This window comes from Heteronotia binoei, chromosome 4 (genome assembly GCF_032191835.1).
Source record: "Heteronotia binoei isolate CCM8104 ecotype False Entrance Well chromosome 4, APGP_CSIRO_Hbin_v1, whole genome shotgun sequence".
NCBI classification, from domain to species: domain Eukaryota; kingdom Metazoa; phylum Chordata; class Lepidosauria; order Squamata; family Gekkonidae; genus Heteronotia; species Heteronotia binoei.
In genome coordinates this window covers 167,766,298-167,783,853 of record NC_083226.1, presented here as the reverse complement: position 1 = coordinate 167,783,853, position 17,556 = coordinate 167,766,298, and the positions used below count along the sequence as shown (strand labels likewise).

Genomic DNA, 17,556 nt, shown 5'->3' with positions numbered 1-17,556 from the left:
TTTCTTTCCACCTTTCCCTCCTCCATCCATTTTCCTCCCTCCCTCGAAGCTCTCAAGCATCTGACATTCCTGTTTTGTGGCTCTCAAAACATCTTACATTTATTCTATGTGGCTCTTATGTTAAGCAACAGCCACTGATGGACCTCTGCTCCATATTTTTATCCAATCCCCTCTTAAAGCTAGCTATGCTTGCAGCCGCCACCACCTCCTGTGGCAGTGAATTCCACATGTTAATCACCCTTTGGATGAAGAAGTACTTCCTTTTTCCGTTTTAACCTGACCGCTCAGCAATTTCATTGAATGCCCACGAGTTCTTGTATTGTGAGAAAGGGAGAAAAGGACTTCTTTCTCTACTTTCTCCATCCCATGCATAATCTTGTAAACCTCCATTATGTCACCCCACAGTCAATGTTTCTCCAAGCTAAAGAGCCCCAAGCGTTTTAACCTTTCTTCATAGGGAAAGTATTCCAAACCTTTAATCATTCTAGTTGCCCTTTTCTGCACTTTTTCCAATGCTATAACATCCTTTTTGAGGGGCGGTGACCAGAATTGTACACAGTATTCCAAATGAGACCGCACCATGGATTTATACAAAGGCATTATGATATTGGCTGATTTGTTTTCAATTCCCTTCCTAATAATTCGCAGCATGGCACTGGCCTTTTTATTGCAATTGCACACTGTCTTGACATTTTCAGTGAGTTATCTACCACGACCCCAAGATCTCTCTTGGTCAGTCTCTGCCAGTTCACACCCCATCAGCTTGTATTTGTAGCTGGGATTCTTGGTCCCAATGTGCATTACTTTGCACTTGGCCACATTGAATCGCATCTGCCACGTTGACGGCCACTCACCCAGCCTCAACAGATCCCTTTGGAGTTCCTCCAGTCCTCTCTGGTTCTCACCATCATGAACAATTTAGTGTCATCTGCAAACTTGGCCATTTCACTGCTTACTCCCAACTCCAGATCATTAATGAACAAGTTAAAGAGCATGGGACCCAGTATTGAGCCGTGTGGCACCCCACTGCTTACCGTCCTCCACTGTGAAGATTGCCCATTTATACTCACTCTCTGCTTCCTATTAATTAGCCAGTTTTTGATCCACAAGAGGACCTGTCCTTTTACTCCATGACTCTCGAGCTTACTAAGGAGCCTTTGATGAGGAACTTTATCAAAAGCTTTCTGGAAGTCAAAGTAAACAACATCTATTGGGTCCCCTTTGTCCACATGTTTGTTCACCCCCTCAAAGAACTGTAACAGGTTAGTGAGGCAAGATCTTTCCTTACAGAACCCATGCTAAGTATTCCTCAATAACTTGTGTTCATCAATGTGCCTATTCATTCTGTCCCTGATAATGGTTTCTACCAACTTTTCCGGTATTGAAGTCAGAGTGGCCTGTAATTTCCTGGATCTCCTCTGGAACCCTTTTTAAAGATGGGGGTGACATTTGCTACCTTCCAGTCCTCAGGAACGGAGATAGATTTCAATGAAAGATTACATATTTTTGTCAGGAGATCCACAAGTTCAACTTTGAGTTCTTTGAGAACTTGTGGCTGTATGTCATCCGGACCTGGTGACTTATTAGTTTTTAATTTGTATAAAAGGGCAAGTGTCCAGTAGCACCTCAAAGACTAACAAAATTTGGGGCAGGGTACAAGTTTTCATGAGTCACTGCTCACTTCTTCAGAAGGAGCAATGACGCTCAAAAGCTCATACCGTGCCACAAATTCTGTTAGTCTTTAAGCTGCTACTGGACTCTTGCTCTTTACTAACGATGCTCCTGGTGAGTGAGAAATATCAAAAGAGGAGAAAAGTGTCTGTTTGCTTGAGCCTGTGCAAGTGTTTGCAGGGAGGAGAAAGCAGAGTCAACATTTTCATTTCCTGTGGAATAGATAAAAGGGTGGCAAACAAAATCCACAAAAAGCAGTGCCGGATTAAACCCTGTGGAGGCCCCTAGGCAGTCGAGATCTTGAGGCCCCCCTCACAAATTATCTCAGAGTCAGAGTGCTCGCCCTGCCACCCACGGCCCCCACTGCAGCCTGCAGGCACCTTCTTAAAAGCCCTTTTACTACGCTGTGGGGGAGAGGCAGAGAGAGGCAGACTTGGTGGCAACACCAGCAGCAGCCGCACCAAGCAAACTGGGCAAAGAGCGGTTCAGTTGCTGGCTGCACGTACAGGCTGGGAGGGCTGCAAGCAGGGGGTAAACTGTGGGGTGGGGGAGCCAGCCTGAGGCCCCTATAAGTGTGGGGGCCCATATGCCAGCGCCTTCTTGGCCTAATTGTTAATCCAGCTCTGTCAAAAAGCTTTCTGAAATTAAACAGCCATAACATTGGGAGGGGAGGGGAGGGTGGGGTGGGATGCGATGGGACAGGCAGTTTTATGGCATGGGTTTTGGGGGGGGGGGGAGGTTTGCTTTCATCAATTACATCAACTTTTCCTGGAAAGTGACATGCTTTGCTTACAATATTATTTCCGGGCTTAGAGGTAATTTTTCACTCGTGAGGGATGGAGAAAGCACAAGTATGTCATGGTGTTCTACTTCAGCGCAGATAAAGTCATGAGCTCTTCAAAGACCACAAGTTCCTCTAACATGCAAGTGGTTGAGGAAAAGACTAACAGAATATTAGAAAATGGGATCTTGTGCCAGTAAGACTTCTTAGGGGCAGCATAGCCACCTGTCCATCCTTCTAGTCACATGAAGAACCTAAAGAAGAGTATCGACCAGGGAACCTAGAATGGCTTAGAATGGTGTAACTTGATTTAGCATTGCACTAACCGAGACTTCATTTTAGGTCTTCAGAATTCGAGCCTAATGCTCAGAGCTGTGCAATACTGAAAAAAATGTGTACTTTCAATTTCTCTCCCAGTCTACAGCACCTCACGCAGTCTCTCTGCTCCACACACGCTCCAGTAACTGTCTCTCCCGCAAAGCCTTCCTGAACCAACCAGTTAACTCTGTCCCCAGATGTACAGCTACCATCCAATCACAACACACTTCAACCGCCCAACCAAATCCTCCCCTCCCCCCTTCTTACTCTACGGGCCTGCAGTTTAGATCACAACATACATACAGTACTCCAGTTTAAAACCTAAAAATAAAACACACCCAAAATATTTACGTAGTGGAAACATCACAAAGATTATAAGGGATTGCGGTCTAAATGTACTCCACATTAAAAGCCAGAAATAAAACACCCAAAATATTTATATAGTGAAAACATCACGAAGAGTATAAGGGATTGTGGTCTAAATGTTCATAAATACTTATGATAAACATAGACATTAAATAATAAGCTTAATGTTATTTTACGTCTTTGTAAAATTACAAGTAAATCAGTGGCTATTAGCCACAGTGTGTGCGTGTGTGTGTATATATATATATATATATATATATATATATATATATATATATATATATATATATATATATATATATATATATATATATATATATATATTGCCACTGTGTGACACAGAGTGTTGGACTGGATGGGCCATTGGCCTGATCTAACATGCCTTCTCTTATGTTCTTAAATCAAAGTACAATTTTAAGTTACTTATATATAACTGACCACACCGTTAATAAACCATTATTCAACTAATATATTTAATATTTTACTTAAGATATATCAGATTTATGAAAATATACCTAAGACTGACTGCAGATTTATACCCTGCCCTTCTCTATGAATCAGCGATTCAGAGCGACTTATAATCTCCTATATCTTCTCCCCACACAACAGACACCCTGTGAGGTGGGTGGGGCTGGAGAGGGCTCTCACAGCAGCTGCCCTTTCAAGGACAACCTCTGCCAGAGCTATGACAGACCCGAGGTCATTCCAGTAGCTGCAAGTGGAGGAGTGGGGAATCAAACTCGGTTCTCCCAGATAAGAGTCCACACGCTTAACCACTACACCAAACTGGCTCTCTAATGTGGTCCTCAGATAGAATGTTATATTAAAAGTTGAGCAATTTGTATTTAAATTGCTAAAAAGTATTATTTTGCTCTGCTTTGATACTATAGGTGCTTATGTAGAAAATTCAGTGAAAGGTGCATGCCAACCTCTTATTTCTCTAAATCTACAAACTGTTTTGTTTTTTTTTACAAAAAAGACACAGGTATCCTGCGCACATTACTAAAAATCCACTCTGACCCAGACTAACGGGACTTAACTCCAAGTAAGCATGTATGCAAACTGAGAGCCACAGTCTAAAAATCCACCAACTTTTAAATTTCCCATTTCTTCAGGTCAGAGTGTAGCACAGACATGACTGGACTTCACCCCCATGCCAGCAGCCAATTCTCTCAGCCGCAGAACATACAGCCTTTCACTATCAAGTTCTGCTGCTCTCTGGTTAATTAACGAGGCACAGCGCTTACCAGATTTTCCATATCCGTTCGCGCCAACATGTATGTCCGGACATTGGCGTTCTGATGCAGCAGAGTGTATAAGAGGAGGGTGGCTTGATCAGAGTTCTGCTGTTCACACAAGGTGGTGTACAAGCTGTTGAAATTAATCTGGAAGGCATGAGGATTTGGTGATGGAAGAGCTGTGCTGTCTGGAAGAGAGAAGGAAAAATCCCCAAGCGCGGGGCTTTACGAGTTCCGTCTAACCAAATCTATGCTTTCTGCCCCATTACTCCCGATGAGGTTTGTTTTCAAGGTTTAGATAGGAGATTATTTAAATGGCTCGTTTTATCTGCTGCTTGCTTACATGATCCAAATGGCTTAATGATCCAAAACTGTTGGTATTCCCTGACATTATCTCCTAACGTACGGCAAAAGTCCAAATGGGCCATGGCTGAGTGGATACAACCAGGACTTTTTTTTTTTGTAGCAGGAACTCTTGCATATTAGGCCACACACCCCTGATGCAGCCAATCCTCCAAGAACTTACAGTAGGCCCTGTACTAAGAGCCCTGTAAGCCCTTGGAGGACTGGCTACATCATGAGGGTGTGGCCTAATATGCATAGGAGTTCCTGCTACAAAAAAAGCCCTGGATACAACACATGTTTTGTATGGAGAAGGGCTGTACAGATTCATTCTTGAGGGCTCAAGATAGACAGAATGGCTGGAAATGGCTGATGCTTTGCAGAATTGCTGCCAGTTCAAATAGATGAATATATGAAGCTGCCTTATACTGAATCAGACCTTTGGTCCATCAAAGTCAGTATTGTCTTCTCAGACTGGCAGCGGCTCTCCAGGGTCTCAAGCTGAGGTTTTTCACACCTATTTGCCTGGACCCTTTTTTTTTGGAGATGCCAGGGATTGAACCTGGGACCTTCTGCTTCCCAAGCAGATGCTCTACCACTGAGCCACCGTCCCTCCCAGATGGATCTGGGGGGGGGGGGTGTCTCAGGAAGCAATGGTCTGAGAGCCGAACTAGACATTATGCGCAAGACGTGTTGGGCTGGGGACCTGTGTCCTGACTCTTGTCACATGTAACATCTAGTATGGTTCTGACTTAAGACAGAGCTACATATTGTCTTGGCAAGCCCGTTCACATTGGAAGGGCTAACACAGAAGCCGGTGAAAAGGAGAACCTGCATACAGGAGATTTCATGGGAGAGAGGGAGGGAGGAGTGCTTAGCTCAGCGCTCCTCATACCCACAGATCCTCTTCTGTCAATAGCTCCCTTCCCAACATTTTCCCACCAGCTGAGCTTCTTTCTGGCTTTAGAACTCAGATGAAGGGAAAGAAAACCATTAAAAAGACTGGGGGTGAGAATGAAAGGAAAATCTGGAAGGAGCGTGAATCTATCCTGAACATTTTTTTTATCTCACCCTGCCTTTCAAGGAGCTCAAGGTCATCCTCAATATGTAGTCCTCCCTCCTCCATTTTGCCCTCACAACAAATGGTGCAAGTTGCAACAAACGCTATAAGGCAAATATGGAGCCATGGGTGCATTCGGTAGGAGAACTGTAAAGTGTAAGAAGGAGTGCTTAACTGCTCACCAAGATGGTGTTCAGGGGTGGAATTCTAGCAGGACCTCCTTTGCATATTAGGCCACACACCCCTGATGTAGCCAATCCTCCAAGAGCTTACAAAAAAGAGCCTTGTAAGCTCTTGGAGGATTGGCTATATAAGGGACGTGTGACCTAATACTCAAAGCAGCTCCTGCTAGAATTCCACCCCTATGGTGTCTCCTGGTTAACTAGCTTCTGGAAGACCCAGGTTCAGAGGCTCACTCTGGTATGAAGCTCTGCTACGACTGTGGACCAGTCGTAGCAGAGCATCATACTGTGGGAGTCTCAGAGCAGCTTACAATCTCCTTTCTCTGCCCCTCTCCACAACAGACACCCTGTGAGGTAGGTGGGGCTGAGAGAGCTCTGACAGAAACTGCTCTTTCAAGACCAGCTCTGACAGAGTTATGACTGACCCAATGTCACCCTGGCTTCAAGTGAAGGAGTGGGGAATCAAACACAGTTCTCCCAGACAAGAGCCCATGCACTTAACCACTACACCAAAACGGCCATCCAACTAATTCTAGGAGGATGGCTATGGGGGGAGAAAAAAGGTACATACCTTGTGTGTTCTTAAAGGACATAATGGCTTGTCTGTAAGGGTTTGGTGTGTCAGGTGCATCGGTCAGATTTGCTAATATGAGCAGCAGCAAAAGACTCTGATTAGCTAGAGGAGAAGACTCTTCCTGTTGAGGAGTTCGCTTGCTTCCCGCTCCTCCTAGCGTGAACACCGTCCACAGGCCAGCTAGATGGCAGGAAAAGAATATTCTGCTTTAAGGTTCTTTCACAGTCAAGTCAATCTTTATTACAGCCCACAAGCCACAGAGGAGCAGAGCAAACACTGTGAATTAATCAAACCATAGCTCTACCCAGGGATGGAATTCTACAAGGAGCAACTTTGCATATTAGGCCACACACCCCTGATGTAGCCAATCTTCCAAGAGCTTACAAGGCTCTTTTTTGTGAGCTCTTGGAGGATTGGCTACATCAGGGGTGTGTGGCCTAATATGCAAAGGAGGTCCTGTTAGAATTCCACCCCTGCGTACGGGACATTATCTCAGCCCGTACTTTCATAGCAGAGGATGGGCACTTAGCTACTCATACAGTGGGTCAACCCCAGCTGGTCAAATTACAAGCTTCAGTTTCTTGAGTAGACTTCAGCAGTCCTTGGTCTCATCCAGCATGGCAGCAGTTACAGGCAAGGGAATGAAAAACGTTTCTAACAACTGGCACAAGCATTACCAATGCCGCAAAAACACTTCAGGAACCGTACAAGAAGGGTAGGGAGATGATAGCGATGACCCCCTCCATTTGGGTCAGATCGAATTTGCAAACGTATGTTGTTCCGAGGCACAGAAGTTCCATTCTATCACAGTTTATAGCCATTGATCAACCAGCACATCTAATGATTTTTAAAGCCATTTAAGGCCCTTTTCACATGAGCGGCCAATAGTTTTTCTACATGGCAGAATTTCAAGCTTGCGGTGATGCACGAGCGAGACACATAATCACGCGGGTGGGACAGCCTGCCTGCGTCTTTCCTACCCGACCGACAACCTCTCTCCCGCTACCAACTGCACGAGAGCCACCCTCCCATGGCGCAGCTCTTTTCCATTGCACGACTTGATGCAGTTTGCGTAATCGACATGCACACTCCTGCATCATGGGCTGCACTATGCAGAAACGGCTGCTGGATATTCATGGGAACGAGGCTACCACCGCATCTTGAAACAGGGAAGCAACCAACTGCTGCAGCTAAGTAGCTGTGAAACTCGCTATTGGTTGGGAGGTCATTACAAGAGCTGTAAGCGTACATAAAGATAGCCCAGCACCACAGAACCATATATGGCCGAGGACCTGCCTACCTTAGGGACTGTCTCTCCCCATATGAACCCCAGAGAGCACTAAGGTCAGCAGGGAAGAACCTGCTGACTATCCCCGGGCCGAAAGAGGTAAAACTACAGAGTACCCGTGCCCGGGCCTTCTCTGTTGTGGCTCCACACCTGTGGAACCAGCTTCCGGAGGAGATGCAGGCCCTGCGGGATTTTGAACAGTTCCGCAGGGCCTGCAAGACCATCCTTTTCCGAATGGCCTTCACCGACTAAAGAGAGAGACTGCTAAGTAAACTTACCATCTGTATAATAGCACCAGCATACTAATATAAATTTTATTGTTTTAGAATTTTATAGAATTTTAATTAAATTGTTACATTAGTTTTGTCAATTACTGTATAATGAATGTATTGATTGCGTTGTTAGCCGCCCTGAGCCTGCTTCGGCGGGGAGGGCGGGATATAAATAAAACGATGATGATGATGATAGAGTGTCCATCCTCAGCTAAAATGTTTGGAGAACAGGCTCAAAATCAGCCACACGGCCTACGACAGACAGTGCTACAGACCTGTACGCTACAGTAAGGGACCTCAGCTCACCAACGTGCAGTATTAGGGTTACTTCACTCAACTCTGAATTATTCAAGAAGGCTCTTTTATGCAGGCAATAGGGTAGCACTGTACAAAAGGCATCACAAAGCAACTTGGAGAAATTACTGGGGACTGGACCTATACTACTGTGTACAGTTTTGCTGTGGATTAAGTCCTATTGCGTAATTTTGCGTTGCTTAATGTGTAGTGTCAACACTTACGCTTTGCTTTTTTTTTTTTTTTTTAGACTCCTAGTTGGAGTTACAACCCCAATCCTATTGTATTGTGTTATTGAAAATTCCATCCTATCGATTGCACTGACTCACTCTGTGTAATGGAGAATAAAGACTCCGCCTTGAGTCCCGGTGAGAAAGGAGGACTATAAATAACCTAAACGAACTTCCACACCTGTGCGATGGAGAACGCAAGCAAGAATGAAACGCTAATGGTGATGGGGAATGACGGTGAAAGAGCATGTGCAGAGATTCATCCAACATCTAAGAACAACAAAGCCCACTGAAAAGGAGAGAAGGGCAGCTGTACGACCTTCCACTGGCAGAGAAGAAGAAGAATTGCAGATTTATATCCCACCCCCGTGGCACAGAGTGGTAAAGCTGCAGTACTGCAGTCAGAACCCTCTGCTCACGACCTCAGTTCGATCCCAGCGGAAGCTGGTTCAGGTAGCCAGCTCGAGGTTGACTCAGCCTTCCATCCTTCCGAGGCTGGTAAAATGAGTCCCCAGCTTGCTGGGGGGGGAGTGTAATGACTGGGAAAGGCAATGGCAAACCACCCCATAAAAAATGTCTGCCATGAAAACGTTGAGAAAGCAGCGTCACCCCAGAGTCGAAAACGACTGGTGCTTGCACAGGGGACCTTTCCTTCTCTCTGAATCAGAGACTCAGAGTGGCTCACAATCTCCTTGAACTTCTTCCCCCACAACAGACACTATGTGAGGTGGGTGGGGCTGAGAGGGCTCTCACAGCAGCTGCCCTTTCAAGAACAACTCCTGCAATAGCTATGGCTAGCCCAAGGCCATTCCAGCAGCTGCAAGTGGAGGAGTGGGGAATCAAACCTGGTTCTCCCAGATAAGAGTCTACGCACTTAACCACTACAGGGGAAGAAGGTCTATGAGAGCTGTGGCTGACCCAAAGCCATTCCAGCAGCTGCAAGTGGAGGAGTGGGGAATCAAACCTGGTTCTCCCAGATAAGAGTCTACGCACTTAACCACTACAAGGGAAGAAGGTCTATGAGAGCTGTGGCTGACCCAAGGCCATTCCAGCAGCTGTAAGTGGAGGAGTGGGGAAGCAAACCCGGTTCTCCCAGATAAGAGTCCATATACTTAACTACTAGATGACCCTGTGGAGTCTCTTGCACCTCTATGATTCTATATACAAGATGAAAACATTTTAAAAACAGACTACAAAAACTGTCAATCCACCCAGCATTGTTCGAGGTAGGGAGAATTTTGTCTCCTCCACAGCTATCTCTGCTCTGGGGGAAGGTGAAAGAAAACAGTCAGGGAAACTTGTTTAAAAAATGGATCCCCACCAGCCCAGTTCATTACAAGATTCAGGGAGTCTCCCAACTGCCATTCTGAGCTCTGTGGAAAAAAGAGAAAAACTCAAACGCAGAGCAACTAATAAATTATTCTTAAAATATGCTCCATTATGCATAGGGCAGCTAATGACGCCTGCAACAGAATGCATCACAATTCAGAGTACTGTATAAAAAGCCAAGTTTGCTTATAAAATGAATGTGGCGAAACCCTTCTCAAGCAATCGCAGATGCAGCGATGTTGTGGGCGAGGTGGTCTAACCAACCCTATTAAGCCACCTTTGGGATTCTATAAAGCGGAGCTCTTGCCCAGCAATAATGCGTCCGTCAAAACAAGCTCAATGAGGCATCAAGTCTTCTTTACACACATTTATAGCTGTTGTACTGATTAGGGCAGGGGATCCCAGCGGAGCAAAGGAAAAGTTACCCTGACTTTTACACATCTTCACATCCCAATGCACAGTGCAAACAGTGCAAAGTGAGTCCAAAGGACCCAGATAAGTGGGCAGTATCACGAGCCGAAGCGGAAGCCAATCGTTGTGGTTTTACATACAGACGCATCTAGCAAGACCTGAATACTTTAATGTAACAATAGGAGGAGGAGGACCAGGGCTTTTTTGTTTTATGTAGCAAGAACTCCTTTGCCTATTAGGCCACCCCCCCCCCCCACCGATGTAGCCGATCCTCCAAGAGCTTACAGGGCTCTTAGTACAGGGCGTACTATAAACTCCAGGAGGACTGGCTACATCGGGGGGGGGGGGCAGCCTAACATGCAAAGGAGTCCCTGCTACAAAGAAAAGCCACGACGATGATGATGGAGATGGAGGAAACTGATGGGCAGTAGGTTCGGGGCAGAGAAAAGGAAATACTACTTTACACAGAGAGTGTTTCAAATGTGAAATCTGCCACCAGAGAAACAGCTTTAAAAGGGAACTGGATAGCTACATGGAGGATAAGAATATCAACGGCCACTAGCCATGGTGGCTGAGGGGAACCTCCACGTTCCAAGGCACTAACCCACAGCCAGGAGGCAACATCAGGAGAAGGCTTCGGCCTCCATGCCATTGTTGACCCTTCAGAAGAACTGTTTGTCCACTGTGTGAGAGAGGATGCAGGACTAGATGGACCACTGGTCTGATCCAGCAGGACTCTTCCTATGTTCTTATGATTCTGCTAAAATATTCAGCACAGCCTATTCATTCCATTTATCTTCTAATGCGATAAACCATTTACGAAAGCCATCAGAATTTTGACGAGGGTTTATTTTTTTTTAAAGCATTTGGAGAGCATTATATCTTCAGGAAACTCGAAAGGAAGAGGAGAGCAATATTACTTGTTCCCTAAGCACCACCAGCCATTCACCTACATCCACTCAATAATCCAAGTAACAGGCCTGTGAGGTAAGTCATTAGCATTATTCCCACAAGGCAGACGTGGGAACCATGGGAACAACTGCTTGACTGGGGCCACCCAGAGAGTTCACTGCTGAATTGATATGTCACCCAGGGACTTCCTGGCTCATGCTGTGAGTCACTTCACCGCACTGGGGTAATTAATCAAAATGGAAGTCCACTCTATGGGTGTTTTTACATTCAGTTTGATCCAGAGTTTTGAGTCTTCAAATCGCTTGCCACCGTTCCACTTTAATTATTTTCCTTTTACAATGGTGGATTTGCTCTGCTCATTTTGCATAGCCAAACTTCTATATTTTCTGCTGAAAGCGTTTCAATTGGGGGGGGGGGCGGGTTGTCTCTGATCAGAGGGCAGACAGAATACCAGTGCTTAGTTAAATGTTGCTTGGAAATCGTGTCAACACTGCAAAAACAATACAAATTTAAATTACAAGGTGAGGCAAGCAATGATATGTAAAAATTTCGAGTGCTGTCAGTTCTCATGCAAATTACTGCAACTTGTGGTGGCTTTTGGAGGAGTCTTTAAAAACGCATGAAAACTTCTACAAGTTTGAAACGCCTGTAGAGAAATGACCGGATCAAAACTAGTTTCGAGAAAAACGTTGCTGCAGCAGCTCCAGAACTCATCTCACCAAAACAAATGTAGATGCTTCAGGCAGCAATGATCCAAAACAGTTATGAGAACATTAAGTAATCTAAAAGGTGAGTTTCCAATGCGGTGATAGGGTCAAAACTATCAGTGTAAAAACACCTTATATATCCTGTGTACAGCAAACGACAACAGAAGAAAGGGCATGGAGAAAGACATTCATCCAAGAACACAGTCTATCAATGCTATAAACCAGTACCATGACCCTATTGTGAAAATCTATTCCTTGGCTAAATTTGGCCATGAACATAGCATGGGATGGGGGCACACTAATGCAATTCATCACAGAATGAAGAGTGTATTTATCCTGGCTGCCTGGGTTTCCACAAGTTCACAGATTTCATGGTCCCCTCCCCCCAATCTATATAATATGAAACTGACCTACAGTTATGGCGGTATTATCTGTTTGTTTGAAAATGTATAGCCTGTTGACACAAACATAGTTTCGGGTAGGGAGCCATGTTGGTCTGCCATAGAAGAGCAAGAGAAGAAGAAGAAGACGACGACAACTGCAGATTTATCTGAGACTCAGGGCAGCTTACAATCTCCTTTATCTCCTTCCCCCACGATAGACACCCTGTGAGGTGGGTGGGGTTGAGAGGGCTCTCACAGCAGCTGCCCTTTCAAGGACTACTTCTGCCAGAGCTATGGCTGACCCAAGGCCATTCCAGCAGCTGCAAGTGAAGGAGTGGGGAATCAAACCTGGTTCTCCCAGATAAGAGTCCACACACTTAACCACTACACCAAACTGGCTCTCTCAATCCAGTAGCGCCTTAAGACTAGGGGCATGCATTTGGATATTCCCAGTCCAAAAATATATCTGAAAAACACCTTATCAGTATTTTCCAGATATATTTGGGTCTCCAAAATATATCCAGGATTTTTGGGGGGATCCCGAAAGAGCCTTGAAATATTCATTCTGGGTTAACCAGAATGGGAGCCATTTGCAGGATCCTGAGACTGTGTCTACCCCAATTTTACTTGTGCTTCTGTGCCTCCAGGGCTTGGTCCCCAATTGTCACGCTGCTTTAGGTAAGATTCTGTCTAGGCTGATGAAAGGAGCTTTGACTCGTGAAGGTTTAAACTCTGGATATCCTGTCGGTCTTTAAGGTGCTACTGGAGTCGAATCTTGCTCTTGACACAAACAAGCCCCCTTGTCAGATATAATAAATGTTTAAAATACATGTAGCACCTTCATAAAAAGGTAAAGGTGCAAGCACTGAGTCGTTACCGACCCACGGGGTGACGCCGCATCATGACGTTTTCTTGGCAGACTTTTTACGGGGCGGTTTGCCAGAGGGGTCATTTTGTAGAAAAATAGATGGTGGAGCTCATTAGCATAACTCAATAGCATATGCCGCTGCTCCCCCCCAGCCAAAAGAAACCCAATGCAAGAAAGGAGAGCCCCGGGCGAGTGAAGCCTGCTTGGGACGGCTAGAGATCCAGCCAGCCCAAGCAGGCCTTGCTCACCTGTGGCTCTCCTTGGCCGCCCCTCCCCACAGTCAAAAGGCCAGCAAGCCACCTGCCCAAAACAACATAAAAAGTGGAGAAAGGGGGGTGCAGGCTTCTCTAGCGGTTAATGAGGGCTGCTGGGGGTGTTACAAAGCTCCTGGTGGCTGGCTGGTTGCCCGTTCTCCTAATCCAGGGATTGTTATGCAGCTGCACCTACTATTCAATGGACAAGGTAGGTAGGGAGGAGGAGGGGGGACCCTCAGAAAGGTTCAGGAGCTGTGCTCCTGTGAGCTCCTGCTAAATTCAAGGCCTGGTTTGCCAATGCCTTCCCCAGTCATCTACACTTACCCCCAGCAAGCTGGGTGCTCATTGCACTGACCTCGGAAGGATGGAAAGCTGAGTCAACCTTCAGCCAGTTACATAAGAGAAGCCATGTTGGATCAGGTCAATGGCCCATCCAGTCCAACACTCTGTGCCACACAGTGGCCAACCCCCCCCCCAAGTGCCACCAAGAGGTCCACCAGTGGGACTAGAAGCCGTACTACTGTGCCTCTCCCCAAGCACCAGAATACAGAGCATCACTGCCCCAGAGAGTTCTAATGATAAGCTGTGAATAATAGCCACTGACGGACCTCTGCTCCATATGTTTATCCATTCCCCTCTTGAAGCTGGCTATGCTTGTAGCTGCCGCCACCTCCTGTGGCAGTGAATTCCACATGTTAATCACCCTTAGGGCTCCCTAGAAGGGAGCACATTCAGCCGGGGCTTCGGGGACTGCATTGGCTGCCAATAGCATACCGAGTTCGGTACAAGGTGCTGGTTATGACCTTTAAATGTTCTAGGACCTGCCTACCTTAGGGACTGTCTCTCCCCACATGCTCCCCAGAGAGTGCTGAGATCGGGGTCTCAGAACCTCCTTACAGTCCCTGGGCCAAAGGAGGCCCGTCTGAAAACAACTAGGGACAGGGCCTTTTCGATTGCAGCCCCCTGTTGGTGGAACCAGCTCCCGGAGGAGGTGAGGGCCCTCGGACAGTTCCGCAGGGCCTGTAAGACAACCCTCTTCCGGCTGGCATACAACTGACCGATATCTGAATATCCAAATTCATGAACATCAGCATATCTGAACATTGGAATACTTGAAGAACCGACTTTTAGGGAAGATGTAGCATGGTATATTGATAAATGTGTTTTTATGTATTTTACTGTATTAATTATTAATGCATTTTAAGCTGATTTATTGTTAAGAGCTTTATGTTGTAAGCCGCCCTGAGCCCGCTTCGGTGGGGTAGGGTGGGATATAAATCGAAATAAATAAATAAATAAGAAGAACTTAATTCTACAAAATAGAACAACAAAATGCCTACAACCTCTTTGACTGTATTCAAGCAATAGTTCCCTCCTGCGATTATGTTCTGAGATAGACTGGGAGTTGGATGTACCCCTTTCCCCAGGTTCCTGTCACTGAGGGAGAAATGAACAACCACACTGGGAGATCCGGTGTGAGTCTGAAGGCAAGTTCCCGCTAACTCTGCAAGATCAAACCTGCTATAAAGAACCTGATGTGGTAACTTTGACAATTTTCACAGAGGCGTGATCCAAGACAAATGCTTCTCTGTGTGAAAATGAGGTAATTCGCCAGTCTAGCGCCTCAGCTTGCACTGTGGGCTGCATGATTATTTTCAGAATGAATGTTTCAGTCTAAATTATATTTTAAAAGAACCCGACACAGCTGGAGTAAAAAGTGAAGAAATCTACCAGATCCCAAAGCAGCTCAGCTCTCTGTAACAGGCACAGATTACAAAATGATGTATATTGCCATTTGACCTCCCGCCCCCCCCCCCCCCCGCTCCCTGGAAAAATATTTCAGTCAGTCTTTTGAAAATAAAATAATCTCTCATATTCCAAGATTAAAATTCTAGGACTGTTATCACTGTGAAGCTGTTTACAGCAAGAAGCCATAGAGGACATATTTTTGAAAAAAGTTTAGAACAATAAAGCAGGGGTGTCAAACATGAGCCCCGGGGGCCAAATCAGGCCCTCGGAGGGTTCCTATCAGACCCCTGAGCAACTGGCTGTCGTCTGCTTCCTTCTCCCTCTCTCTTGCTTCCTTCTGCATCACAGTTTGCTTTGCAAGGCTTGCTCAATTGCACAGGACCTAAAGAGCAAAACCTCTATTTTCTCCATTGGCTGAGGCTCCTCCCTTGTGGAGGAAGTGAGGAGGAATAGCTTGCTTTGCCAGGCTCTCTCAATCACACAGCAGAGCTACTGAGCCAAGCCTCTCTTCCTTCTATTGGCTGAGGCTCCCCCCCACCCCAGTCCACACATGGCCTGGCCCCACAAGGTCTTATTTATTTCAGATCTTGCCCTCATAACAAATGAGTCTGGTGCCCCTGCAACAGAGCATCCAGTTTGCAGTGGGTATATAGGACAATGAGTCCAGTGTGAATTTTCAGAAATCAGATAATTTTTCTGCAAAATTACCATTCTGAGCCTGCCTCTCTGTTCCATCTTCAGGTGAGTTTGCACACAACCCTTCTGGGTTTAGATCAAGATGGGTTGTCTGTCTGTAGAAATGAGCAAGAATCCAGTAGCAGCTTAAAGACTGAGCCAGTCTATGCAAGAAATACATTTTCTGGACACCACTATAAAAATACACAATGGACACATAGACACTACCTTATACCAGAAACCTACGAGAGCCAGTTTGGTGTAGTGGTTAAGTGCCTGCATACAAAAGCTTACATTCTGAATAAAACTTTGTTGGTCTCAAAGGTGCTACTGGACTCCTACTTTGTTGTATGAGCTCTCGTCACTGCTCTGAGTCTGCTGAACTTGTTCACTGCCCTTCACTGTTCTTTTTGTTCCCTGTATGCAGAGCCCAACTCTAGCTGAAGAGTCCATTAATTTTTATAACCTGACATTGTGCACCAATAGTCGGCCAGCAGGCTTTTATCACAAGGAACATTTATTAGCTCTTGGTATGAAAATATATATACTAGGAAAAACACAGCAGTAAAGGCTGCTGTAACGACAAATATTCACAAAGCTGCCTTATACTGAGTTAGAACCATTCTCCGTCGAGGTCAGTATTCTCTACGCACACTGAGAGTGGTTCTCCCAAGATCTCAAACAGAGACCTTTCACATCACCTTGTACCTTACATCACCTTGTAAGAAGGTAAGGACATAAGAGAAGCCATGTTGGATCAGGCCAACGGCCCATCCAATTCAACACTCTGTGCCACACAGTGGCCAAAACCCCAGGTGCCATCAGGAAGATCCACCAGCAGTGCCAGAACCCCAGAAGCCCTCCCACTGTGGCCCCCCCAAGCACCAAGAATACAGAGCATCACTGCCCTAGAAAGAGTGTTCATCTAGACTGGGGTGACCGAACTTGCTTAACAAAAGAGCCAAATAGAATAAATATCAGATATTTGAGGGAGGGAGGGAAGGAAGGAAGGAAGGCAGGCAAATAGATGGGGAGGGGGAAAGAAAGCAACTTCAAATGCATTCTCCAAGGCACCAGCTTGGAGAAGTGATTTAAAGAGACAACCGCCTTCTCCAAGCTGGCTGGCAGGGCAGTGGGGGCTTCAAGAGTCACACCATATGTGTGAAAGAGCCACAAGTGGCTCCCGAGCCGCAGTTCGGCCACCCCTGATCTAGACCTAGTGGCTAACAGCCTGTGATGGACCTCTGCTCCATATGTTGCAGAAAAGGACAACTGGAATGATTAAAGGTTTGGAACACTTTGGAACACTTTCCCTATGAAGAAAGGTTAAAACACTTGGGGCTCTTTAGCTTGGAAAAACGTCGACTGCGGGGTGACACGATAGAGGTTTACAAGATTATGCATGGGATGGAGTAGGTAGAGAAAGAAGTACTTTTCTCCCTTTCTCACAATACAAGAACTCGTGGGCATTCAATGAAATTGCTGAGCAGTCGGGTTAGAACGGATAAAAGGAGGTACTTCTTCACCCAAAGGGTAATTAACATGTGGAATTCACTGTCACAGGAGGTGGCGGAGGCTACAAGCATAGCCAGCTTTAAGAGGGGATTGGATAAAAATATGGAGCAGAGGTCCATCAGTGGCTATTAGCCACA

The 17,556-nt window shown here is 45.8% G+C and overlaps 2 protein-coding genes across 2 annotated transcripts in view; both read right to left on the bottom strand.

Annotated features, from left to right (window-relative positions):
• The window catches only part of RPL17 (ribosomal protein L17), a 456,550-nt gene that overhangs the window by 165,617 nt on the left and 273,377 nt on the right, over positions 1 to 17,556 (bottom strand). The window lies entirely within an intron of this gene.
• The window catches only part of DYM (dymeclin), a 421,761-nt gene that overhangs the window by 180,691 nt on the left and 223,514 nt on the right, over positions 1 to 17,556 (bottom strand). The window contains exons 9-10 of the mRNA XM_060236187.1: positions 6,530 to 6,712; positions 4,384 to 4,562 (exon numbers count right to left, since the gene is read on the bottom strand). Coding sequence (XP_060092170.1) covers positions 4,384 to 4,562; positions 6,530 to 6,712 — 362 coding nt within the window. The remainder of the gene's footprint in view (positions 1 to 4,383; positions 4,563 to 6,529; positions 6,713 to 17,556) is intronic.